The following is a 12,400-nucleotide window of genomic DNA, read 5'->3' as shown; positions in this document are numbered from 1 at the left end:
CTGTGAAATGCACAAGGGGAACGGAGTTTAAAACACACACCACGTCCCATGTACGTCTTGGACTGGGTGCCAGTAACGTGTGAAACACAGTGTATTTTATAATGTGTCTTGACTGTAGATAAGCCAGAGGCACTATGTTCAATGTCCAAGTTTTAAAACAATTCTCTCTCCAATGGTGACAGGGTTCTGTCCCACCCAGCAGGCAGGCGTTGGCTGGACTGCCTGGAACACAAGTGGCTGCGTGAGTCTCCGTGGCAACCGCATCTTCTGAGCCAGCCCGCTCTTCCTGCCAGGACAGGACAGCTTCCTAAGCTGGAGGGCCTGGGTGTGCGGGGGGGGTGACCAGGAAAGGAGGGGTGTGTCAGCTGCAGTTCCGTCCACAGGGAGCATCACACCTGAGGCCGTGTGTGTCTGCATGGGTGCTGTGCTGCCTGGATGTGGAGGAGAGTCTAGGAGAAGCTGAGGGACCCCCTGCCCCTGCGGTGCCCCCTCACTGAGTGTGGCCTTGGAGGCCCACGACGGGTCTCCTGATCTGACGCCACCAACCATGTGCTTCTTCCATCTGACCCCTGCTGTCCTCAGGGCTCAACATCATCCTTTCTTTGTGGGTCGCTCCTGCCTCGGAGATGCTGGAAGGTGCCAGCCCCTCTCCTCTGAGACGCTCCTCCCCGCGACCCAGGGCACCTGCACCCAACTCCTCCTGCACCCTCAGGCAGCTCTCCCTCAACCTCCCCTTTCTCCATGGTGTGTGGGTGCTGGTGCCCCAGGGGCTATTCCTAGTTCTCTACAAATGTGCTCGCCGTGTGCGCCTGCATCCGCGTGCGTGTGCGGCATCGGCGTCTCAAGGGCAACACACCCACAGGTTACTGCTGTTCTCCCCATGCTTCCAAGTCAACGCTACTGAGATCTTAACCCAACACAAGTCAGAAACCTGGGGGTTATTCCAAGGCCCCTCACCCTGTTTCCAAAGGTCACGCAGAGCTTCAGATTTTCTCAACTACATCATCCCTTCTGTGCCTCCAGAAGAAACTAGAGGTCTCTGCTCTAAGGAAACTGACCAACCCGAGGTAACAGAGCGAAGGATTCCAGTGCCAGGGCTTCCACAAGGGTCCCATGACTGAGAAGATGGCGGGTAGAAGCCCCGCCAGGCACAGACTTCCAATCCCCTTTTTAATGCCTGACTCTTCAACAAGAGCGGACACTCAAGAATCACCTGGCATCTGAGGAAAAAAAACTAAAGTAAAAACAGAGACCAAAACAAACATACAGAAAAAGAAACTTGGAAGGACAGTCTATGAAGGAAGAGAAACAAAATAAAACGAACTTATGGGTGTAATTAATCTCAGGTGTGAGAGAAAACGTGCAGTCTTGACACAAAGAAGAAAATGTGATAAAAACTAAGTATGTTGAGCTCTCAGAATTTAAAAACAGCACAATTAAAAAATTAACAGAAAGGATGGAAAATAAAGTTTAGGAAATTTCCCACAAAGTAGAGTAAAAAGACAAAAAGATATTAGGAGGAAAATGTAAGGTAATTATAGGACTCAGAATACAGTGTCTAACCTCTGAGACAAATAATTGAGAGCAGAGAAAATGAAAGGAGGAAATCATCACAGAATCATTTGAGAAGTTTCCGGACCTGAAAGATGTGAATTGGCTTCATGTCACCGTCCATTCGGCAGGTGGGCCGCGCTGGAGATGGACTAGCTTCCCCCACCGCTCTGAGCAGGGGCTCCTTGGAAGCTCTTGCTGGTGGTCAGGTGTGTGCCAAGAAGCTGGGCTGGGTGCTGGACCTCCCTGACTTGGGGCCCATCAGGATGGCCAGGCCTAAGGCCTTTCCTTAGAAGCTCACCCACACTGACCTCCTTAGAGAGTGAAGGACACACCTTCCTCACCACAGGCCAGAGACAGACCCAGTGTGTAGAGGTTGTTAATTAAACAAAGAGGCCATCAGACTGACTTGGCTCCAAGGCCTTAGCAGCCTAAGTAAGCAAACCCTCAAATGCCTTGAAATCAAGGAACCAAAACCTAAGGACAACCCATCACAAGCAGCCAGAGAGGCTATGAGCTTCAGCCGGCCAGCAGCCTCCTGGCCTTGCTTCGCCTCCTCCCTGGACAAGGCTCCCCTCGGCTCTTACTGGTGACGCCTCCAAACAGATTCTGCTTTGGTGCGGCCCAATTTGAATTGATTTTTTTCCTCAAATAAACTCTTAAAAATTTAATATGCTTTAGTTTGTCTTTTAACAAAGTGAAAGAGAGTTTAAGTTAGCAAAGACATGGAAAATTGAAGCAAATGCGGCAAAATCTTGATAATGAAGAATCTGGAACATCCATTCTGAAGCTGAAGCTTCCATTTACTGCAGAACAATGGAAAGAACGGCACGTGCTAATCAGAGCATAAAGGTGGATTAAAAGAGGGAGGTGCAGAGGTGAGGGCAGGCTGCGGGCCACAGAGGGTAAGGAGGAGGACGCAACCGAGTCACTCACGAAGGAGGCAAACGCCTTCAGACCCAGCTTCCTTCCTCTGCAAACCTCGGAGATAGAAACAAAACCTCAGCGACGCGTGAGTGGTACTTTAGAAGCTTGACAGCGGCCTCCACAACAAAGCTAAAGGTCAGAGATGAACTGATGCCATCACACTGCTGTCTGCTGAGGCCAGTTTTAGCTGCCAGACATGTCTCCCTATTTCTTTGTATGCCTTGTGATTTTCTGCTGAAAACTGGACATTTAAAGCGTATACTGTGGTAATCCTGGAGATCTGATCCTCCTCGTCTCCTGGCGTTTGCTGTTTGTTGCTGCCGCCTCTGTGCTGGGGACCAGCCTGAGGGGGACATGTGAGGCCTGCTCACGTCTTTTCTGAGCCTGCATCCTTCCCTGGCCATGTGTGGTGGCTTTCTAAATTCCCCTGTATATATGCTTGCTTTTGAATGTCCTAACCCTTTAATGTCTGGCTTCCAGAAGAGCACAAAGGGAAAAAAGAGGAAACAAAAGCTCCACAGGGGTTGCTCCTTTAAATACTGTGGGGTTGAGACAGTGGCGGCCAGCGCCTGTCCCTCAGCAATCAAGAAGCCTGATGTGTGGCCCAGGACCTCACTGCCCATCCTGGCTCCAGCAAGCTGCTCTAGGAACGAGGACACGGCTGTCTGCCGAGGGCTGGAGGATGGGCAGCCAAAAGGGATGGATGGAAATTAATCACAACTAACCAGCCACGCCTTCCCCTGGAAGCTGCAAGCCTTCAGACTCCAGAGTTCCACAACAGCTCCTTCACACAGTTGCTGCCAGTACAACTGCTGTCCAGGCAGATGGGTCCCGGAGCCTCCTACTGCAGCATCGTCCCTGACATCACTCTCCTGCCATGAATTTTTGAATGTAGTATTTTTATTATTATTTCTAAAAGTAATTTTGATTTTGATTTCCTCAGTAAAAATTCAGAATGGTAGATTAACTTCCAAGTGGGAAGATTTCTGCTTTTTATCCTTCTGTTGTTGATTTCTTAAGTTATTTTCTTGTGGGCAGAAAATATGTCTTATGTGATTTCTGCTTTTCACTAAATTGGTTGAGATTTACTTTGGAACCTGTAATACCCAGTTAGACTTTTTAACTGTCCATTTATTTTTGAAAATAATATAAATAAAGAGGGCATATATTGTTCTGTATATTTCTATTACAGTAAACTTCTTAATGAAGTTATTCAAATGTATATCATACTTTTGTCTACCTGATCTGTATCTCTGAGAGAGAGATGTATTAAATATACTCTTATTGGGTCTGTTTCTCCTTGTATGTTGCTTATAATTTTGATTTATGTCAGGTGCATAAAGGGTATGACAGATTTTCCTCTATCATCTTTCTTCCCCCCTTTCTTTCTTTCCTCTAGAGTGTACCCCTACATTTTACAAACATACGTAAACTTACATTTTTCTAAAAACTGCTAGATTTATTCAAAACCTATTCTCTCTCTAAGCAAGATAAAAAATTTAGTCTGCCTTTACTTTTCACCTTTTTTTAAAAAAAATAAATAAATTTATTTATTTACTTGTTTATTTATTTATTTTTGGCTGTGTTGGGTCTTCATTGCTGGGCGTGGGCTTTCTCTAGCTGTGGCGAGCAGAGGCTACTCTTCATTGTGGAGCGGGGGCTACTCTTTGTTGCAGTGCGTGGGCTTCTCATTGCAGTGGCTTCTCTTGTTGCGGAGCACGGGCTCTAGGTGCATGGGCTTCAGTAGTTGTGGCACACAGGCTCAGTAGTTGTGGCTCCCGGGCTCTAGAGCGCAGGCTCAGTAGTTGTGGCGCACGGGCTCAGCTGTTCCGCGGCATGTGGGAATCTTCCCAGACCAGGGCTCGAACCCATGTCCCCTGCGTTGGTAGGCTGATTCTTAACCACTGCACCACCAGGGAAGTCACTGCTTTTCATCTTATGTCCCAGAAACACTCATAACTTTCCTTATAATACTCTGATATTTTAGTCTCCAATTGTTTTTGCTTATTCCATTTTTACAGTTAATAATTATATAGCAATAACTATACATTTTACTGATTTCTTTGTTCAACACTTTCCTATATCCCATGCATTCCTGTTAGCTGAAGTGCTCATTTTGCTAGAGCATACTCACTTTCTTTTGGAAAAGATCTGTTGGTCAAAATTTTACAATTCCTAAAAGTGTATTAATGTTTTGCTCTGATGTTACAATGCTAATTTGGCTGACTATAGGAGTCTGGGCTCAAAATTATTTTTCTCCAAAGGAGAGCAAAGAAATGATGTGATTGCTGGAGAGAAAGCAGATTACAAAGGGTTTTTGCAAAATGGGAGGAATAACCAGGGGATATAGCTGATGCTTCAGGAGCCGGGCGGTGGGGGGAGGCTGTGGTGGAGCAATGCCACTGACCAGGTGATGGGGACTTGAGAGCACAGCTGAAGAGACTCATGGGTAGTTCATCCATAGGAGGAGACGAAAAAGTAGATATTCCCTCTGTTATTCTGGATTTGTCTATTTCTCCTGGCATTTGCTTATACAATTTAGATTTGATAATGCATTGATGCGTGAAAGTGGCTGTAGGAATGTACAGGAAGCAGCGTTGTCAGCTGTGACTGAGGTTGGGGCGAGTGCTGGAAAACTAAGCAGGGAGGAGAGGTGAAACGTGTGGACAGTGGGACAGAGTGGAGGCTGACTTCCCTGAGGTCGGCGAGCGTGAGTGTTAAGGTGGGGCTGGTAAGGGTGACTGTGGGTTTTTCTCTAGCCACAGTACAAATGCAAAGGATTGGATTTAGCCGAAGTTTGCAGTTTTACCACAAAACATAGTAAAATGAGAGAGGCAAAGCAGTCAAGAATAGATACAAGAAAGTCACTTTCATTACTGATCATGGAAGGTAAACAGGGAGGGGATACAGCAGAGAAGGAATGTGAGGACCAATGAAGGGGGCTGGACAAGTGGACTGGGGTCCTGATCTGACCAAAGGATCACCCAGATCTAGAGGCAGGAAGCTGTGTGGCTGGACAGTAGGTGTTTAAAACTGAAGTTATTTTTTTAGTGACCACAGAGGGGACCCAGAGCAGACTTCTCTCCTTCCCTTGAACTCTACGTGGCACTGGAACTTTGTACCACCAGAGGCCTCTTGTGCCTGTCTGCCTCCCCAGAGAGTCCAGATAAATTGGGGAGACTGGTTCAAGATGGCGGAATAGAAGGACGTGCCCTCACCCCCTCTTGCGAGAGCACCGAATCACAACTAACTGCTGAACAGTCATCGACAGGAAGACACTGGAATTCACCAGAAAAGATACCCCACATCCAAAGACAAAGGAGACGCCACAATGAGACAACAGGAGGGGCGCAATCACAATAAAATCAAATCCCGTAACTGCTGGGTGGGTGACAGACACTGGAGAACAATTATACCACAGGAGTCCACCCACTGGAGTGAAGGTTCTGAGCCCCACGTCAGGCTCCCCAACCTGGGGGTCCGCCAACGGGAGGAGGAACTCCCAGAGAATCAGACTTTGAAGGCTAGTGGGATTTGACTGCAGGACTTCGACAGGAATGGGGGAAACAGAGACCCCACTCGTGGAGGGCACACACAAAGTAGTGTGCGCATCAGGACCCAGGGGAAGGAGCAGTGACCCCATAGGAGACTGAACCAGACCTACCTGCTGGTGTTGGAGGGTCTCCTGCAGAGGCGGGGGGTGGCTGTGGCTCACCACGGGAACAAGGACACTGGCAGCAGAAATTCTGGGAAGTACTCCTTGGCGTGAGCCCTCCCAGAGTCGCCATTAGCCCCACCAAAGAGCCAGGTAGGCTCCAGTGCTGGGTCAGCTCAGGCCAAACAACCAACAGGGAGGGAACCCAGCCCCACACATCAGCAGACAAGCGGATTAAAGTTTTACTGAGCTCTGCCCACCAGAGCAACACCAAGCTCTACCCACGACCAGTCCCTCCCATCAGGAAACATGAAAAAAAAGATCTATTTCCAAAGCTGGGAAATAAGGTTGTAGGTCCTACAAGACTGAATGAAAAGTGACTAGACATGCAGATGTCCTTAAGAAGGACCAGCAGGAAGGGGTGAGGATATTTCAAACGTAAGAGATATACATGTATTAAAATAGCGGGAGACTATATCCCTTTTTGGTAAATACCAGATGGGATTCAAACACAAGACAAAGTCAGGAGCTATGCACACAGAGCTGTCGGTCAGGGTGAAGCATCAAGTGCAAAGTTACAAACTGAACTGTGATTCGTTTAGGGTTTGTTTTTAATGATGTCAACTGAAGGACACGTCTTATGAGTGCTGGTGAGCATGTCTGAGAGTGCTGGGGTTCTCCCAAGTCGTGGTTGTGGCCCAGAAGGGGACTTGGTAGTCACAGCAGCTCCAGGCCAAAGGGAGACAGATGCTAATGAAGGGCCTGTCTTCTAACCCCTAATCTAGATTTTCTTCTATTATCAGAATCTCAGGGGTTGAGTTCAGAACAATCTGGGGCTTACTATTTCAATTTTTGGATTATCTGAAAATTCCTCCATGAAAAGAATTTCTCTGAACTTGGATTCATTTAAGATATTTTTTAACAACAAGAGCCCTGCAGGGCTCACAGACAAAGAGCAACAAATGTACCACTCATTAGTGGCATCATAAATTAGGCTTCCTGCCTGATGCCTGATGTCTGCTGAGCACCCGGGTGTGTCTTCACATGCACAGGCTCTGGGCTTGAGCCTAACAAGTGCAAAATGAAAAGGATGACACAACAGAAGCAGACCCACGAGTCTCATGCTGTGTCAAGACTACGCAGTTACCTCTCCCACCAGGAAGGTGAGAAGGAAGCTGGTACCTCTTTCGCTATACAAACACTTCTGAGGACCAACAGAAGATATGGTTGGAAACTTTACTTTTGGTTAGAATTTATAATTAGAAAACAATTCCTGGAAAATGACATAGCTAGTAGACATCATGTCTTCAAAGACAAGATCATTTGGGAAGCATCCTCACTATCTAGTGTTAAAGTTAGAAAAAGTGGGATATAATGAGATTCCCACTCATTAAAAGAAACCAACCATACCCACATCACAGATGAAGACACTGGAATGAAGATGTTAACAATGACCGTTTGGGGCCATGGAATCAGGTACAATGTCTAAAAATAAGCCAACAAAGGCGTTTCTTATATGATACGAGGGAGAAGACTGACAAGGATGTTTGTCCTCTTTACGTGATGCTGGGTCTAGAAGCCACAGGTCAGCCCCTCCTCAGAGAAGACAGGCACTGTCTGATTACTTCACTCTGAAGGAGGGTGCTGGGTTTCATGGCCAGACTCTGCATCTCTTTCTGTGCACACTTTTTCTGAAGGAAGCAAGCTCATCTTGAAATCAAGTTAACTTAGCTCCTTGTTGGGAGGTTTTAACATCTGAATTCTTTTAAAGTTTGGCACTTGACATGAAAGATGTATGTTATAAAGACAGATACTGTACCTCAACCTTTGATAAAACTGACTTGTTCTGAAGATATAAGTGGTGGACTTACCCAAAAGATGATTAGTATCTTCTCCATTGGTCAGGGTCATACTGTCTACTTCCTGCACCAAATAAATATGAAAACAAAAATTCAGAATCAAATTTCTCTAAAATTCAAACAGAAAAAATGGCACATTTCTAAGTATGTATAAAAACAACACCTGAGTTATATTTGGGGCCAGAACTTTATTCTCTTTTCAGTTTTGGCCACCATAATTATTCCATTAAAGTAGGAAGCAATTAATTAAGAGGCAGCCCTGTGAGTGGAAGGAAGCAGCGTCAAACCTGCTCCCCTCAACTCCAGTTCCAACCGCCTGCACTGCGCCTGCACAGTCGCTGCTGTCAGTGAAGTCTGGAAATGGCCTTTCACGTGGAGACGGCTCATGGCACATTCTGCTGAGTGTGGAAAAGCGCGAGTGTGGTTCCCTCCACAGCAGAGCCCAGGGCTTCCTTGCCCCTGCCCATGGGGCTGCTGCCCACCTCCCGCCCGTGCTCACGGATGATGGGCAGTCTTGTCACCCACACCCCCAGGAGGGTAGCAGGAGGTCACAGCGGTGGCCAGAATGAGGTTTCCAGGCCCCACCCTTGTTATCACAGATGATCGGAGGCAGCTTTACAACAGCCCAGGCCTCCTACAGAATTACCACAGAGAAGTGAAAATCTGAAGAAATCACAGGCAAATTTGTGGCTACTGACTGTGGAATTTAACACATCATTTCTCACCAACAGCATGGAAGAGGTTAAACCATTCTCACTTTAGCTGCCGGCTAGCATTTTAAAAGTTCCGAAAGCTTTGATGTTCACCCCCTTAGTGAGGGGAGGTTCACACCTCTGCTGGTCCGGGGTCCCCACCCCTAGTTCACTGGATCTCAGCCCAGAAAGGTCTCACAGGCTTGTGATTCTCACCTCTCTCGGCTGGCCAGGCCCAAATGGAACGGCTGGCCTCTCATCAGGCCAGGGGGCGGCCGTGGGAAATCTCCCAACTTCTGGGCAGTAACTGAATACTCTCATTTTGAGGCATTCTTCGTTTTTCACCAATAGGAAGAATTTTGCCTGTTAACTCTGCCCTGGAAATAGTGACAACCTTCTGCTTGGACTACCTTAGTATCTCCAAAAAATACTAAAACAGGAGTTCAAAAGTAGACAATACCCAGCAAAAAATGTGCTGGCCAAGTGGAGATGACATAATTCAATCATAGCATAAAACTGAAAAAGTGGATTACCTAACCTGAAAAAACATATTCCTGTCCCAATAAAAGACTTTATGTATACAAATGTGTGTGTGTGTGTGTGTGTGTGTGTACGAAACATATACTATATGAAAACATCTGCAACTAGGAAACATACGTGCATTGCAGTAACATTTTCTGAGCACTCTCCATGTCAGGCAACATGCAAGTGCACACACTCCGGCTGTTTATGTGTGTCCCGTCGGAACTTCCACCACCCTACTCCTCAATTCCGAAGTCTGACACCAACTCAGTGCTCACCACCTCAATTTGCCTCTGATCTGTGGCCTCCCAGAGGAAGTTTTTCAGCCCCAGCCCTCTGGCACTAGCACCCCTTGACTTTGGTGTGGCTACTGTGGCCCCGACAGAGCAGGGGTTTCCTTCAAAGACCCCTTATCAGACGTATGTGCTGGGTGTACAGGGAAAACACCCCGGAGGCACCGGCACCAGCTCGGGAACCACCGACACCTGAAAGAGGAGTCGCAGCTGCACCTCTGGCCTCATTCCCTGAGTCGATGGTTCCTTAAGTCCACGTATCGACCTGGGTCCTGTGACCTGCACTTGAGGTTTGGTAGTGAGACCTGTGGGGCCCAGAGCTCAGGTCTCTGGCAGAGGAGGAAGAAGGGAAGAGACAGCACATTTCCCCGGGGGCCTCTGCTCTGCCAACGTGCCCGAAGCCCGAGACCAGGTGGGAAGACTCAGCAGACATGCACAGGCCTTGCTGGCATGCGTCCTCGACCCCTCTCATCAGCCCAAGGTGGTGGCAACACCTGGCCTTGTGCTCCTGCAGGTGACAACCTTTCACCCTCCCTCCCCCAGACCCAACCACTTCCTTGAATCATTCCTCCCAGCACCTTAAAGCCCGCCAGACCAACGAGGAGCCCCTTGTTCTCCAGTCACCAGCTGCCTGCCAGCACTCTGGTCCAGTCCCACTGGGACACTGCCGCCCCCAGCCTCCCAGAGGCCCTCAGCGTCCGGGTGTCCCCGTCCTTCTGCACTGACCTGCTTACTCTCAGGCTTGTGTCCGTCCACTGCTCTCTTCACCAACACCACTCAGCCTGACCTCAACCTCCACAGGGCCCAGTCCACACATGTAGGATACGTGAACGCGGGCAGCACCTGGGCCTCCGCACAAGCAGCAGGGCTCCTGCCACTCCCCAGGGGGCCAGCTGTCAAGTCACGTGGGGTCTCAAGAGGAAGATTCCTCCCCAGCAGGGAACCAGGGCTGATGGTGAGTGTCTACGCTTCCACCCTAAGGAAAGTCACTGTTTTTCTAATTTGCGCGAGGAGAAATTGCCAGACACTACTCCTGTCTGCCAACAGAATCTGAAGAAACTTCTTCGTTTACTGTAGATCTCTGCCAACAGAATCTGAAGAAACTTCTTCGTTTACTGTAGATCCAAGGAAAACTGTTTCTCCTTCTTCAATGTTAACACGCTCCTGAAATTTTTGCCATCACAAGGAAGTAAGGACGAAGCCAACGTTCACGACCTTTTCTCCTTGGCCGGCAACCAGAGGAAACTCTGACCAGGTTGAGGGCAATGTCCTGGAGAGGATTTGGTGTTTAAGCAATGGCTTCTGGTCCTGTGGTCAAGTGATGGCTGAACTCATACAGGCCAAGCCTGCACAGTCAAGCTTTGCTTTGTTTCCTTCCTTTATTTTTAAAAAACAGCTTTAACTGAGGTATAGTTGACTTTGTTTGCTTTTTAATAGAAAAACAACTCTAATAAACTAATAACTCTAATAAAACAGGTCAGCGTGAAAATATTAAGGGAAACACTAGAGCTAACAGCAAGAGAGGAACAAGGTCTCAGAAAGGACAGCGTAGGGGCCACCAGAGGCCAGGTCCACGGGTGCCTTCCCTCCAGCCCTCAGCACAGCCTGCAGGAAGAGCCCGGCCCCAGGTCAGACGTCAGGGAACAGCCCCAGGGGATCTGTGATTTGCTCAGGCCAGGCCTCTGGCAGGTGGTGGACCCAGGTTTCGAGACAGCTTCTGCCTGTCTGGACCCAAGTGAAGTAAGAAAAGAAAGTCTGTAGCGTGTACTATTCTACAGGCTTCAAATTCAAGGGCGCACCAGGCCCAACGCCACCTGGCGTGGGGCAACACGAGGCCTGCACCCGATGGTGCGTCCCAAGGACACAGGTCTGCCTCTTATGCACTCTGCAGGGCCACTGTCCCAGCGTGAAAAAGCAGCAGCAAAGGACCTGGGGTTCAGAGCCAGAAGGACACTAGGGGGTACCTGGGCCGGACACCCAATGATGAGGCCCAGGGGTGGTGCAGGAGCTGTTCGAGGTGACACGCCCTCTAGAGGACGGCCTGGTGCTGGCCAAGTGCTCCCCCGCAGGCGCCCGAGGTCACAGCCTCTCCCACCCGGTGCCCGTCTCAACCTGCAGCCTCCCACCCTGGCTCTCCTGACCCGAGGCCCAGCAGGAGGGAGAGGGCACAGGCCTGAGCCAAAGGGGCGAGGGAAGGTGGCCGTTCACAGAACACCAGGCCCCGATGGGGAGCGCAGGGCGGTGGTGGGAAGGGAGACGGCTGGAGAGACACTGGCAGGGGCCTGTCTCCTGGCTTTGGGAGCGGACTCTGGAGGGAGGGCTGACCCTGGCCACGCCGGGCCAGGCAGCTAAAGATGGCCCCCAGCTCCCCCCGCCCTCCGTGCTCTGCTGGGGGCCTGACTCCAGGGGGAGCAGCATCGCACTCGTATCTGGAGTGGGGGATCCGGGCCGCACCCGGCTCCAAGCCCACCACACAAGGCCTCGAGGCCCCAGGGCCACCAGCACCGAGACCCAAACCCAGTCAGAACCGCAGGACGTTTCCTCCCGGCTCCGCACTGAAGGCCGAGGGCTCTGGGCATGTGGGTGACAGTCTGCTGCCTGACGGCCGCCCCTCCTGGCATCGCCCTGCTCAGGACACCAAGGGCGTCTTGTGTGGCCCTCGCGAGGGGAGAGCACGGCCGGGTAAGGGCCGCCCCTGCTCCTCCGCGGCTGTGGCCCCCTGTGCATGGCTTTGCCCCTCTCCTCGGACCCCTCGTGTAACCCAGCGGGGGCGGGGGGAGGGGAGCCCCGCCTTTTTCCCTCCAGGCCTCCGCATATCTGTCCAGGGTCCTCCTTCTCTCAGAAACACCTTGCCCCTGGTTCCCCTGAGGAAGGCCCATTGTTCTCAAGAGTCAGAAGCTG

General features: G+C 49.8%; 1 protein-coding gene across 9 annotated transcripts in view; it reads right to left on the bottom strand.

The window, feature by feature from the left end:
• Positions 1 to 12,400, bottom strand: part of FAM120B (family with sequence similarity 120 member B) — an 82,418-nt gene that overhangs the window by 12,283 nt on the left and 57,735 nt on the right. For 8 of the 9 annotated variants that reach the window (XM_089922273.1, XM_089922274.1, XM_022561493.3 and 5 more), the window contains one exon: positions 8,005 to 8,056. In XM_089922273.1, coding sequence (XP_089778399.1) covers positions 8,016 to 8,056 — 41 coding nt within the window. In that variant the 3' untranslated portion in view covers positions 8,005 to 8,015. Of the gene's footprint in view, positions 1 to 6; positions 287 to 8,004; positions 8,057 to 12,400 lie in introns of those variants that run through there. The other variant, XM_089922272.1, reaches the window with a different exon arrangement.

The sequence above is a fragment of the Delphinapterus leucas genome, chromosome 12 (assembly GCF_059928025.1).
Source record: "Delphinapterus leucas isolate spDelLeu-1000000601 "Yukka" chromosome 12, BTC_Dleu_Yukka2, whole genome shotgun sequence".
NCBI classification, from domain to species: Eukaryota; Metazoa; Chordata; class Mammalia; order Artiodactyla; family Monodontidae; genus Delphinapterus; species Delphinapterus leucas.
Note: the sequence above shows the minus strand (reverse complement) of the source record. Positions and strands in the feature narration are given on the sequence as shown.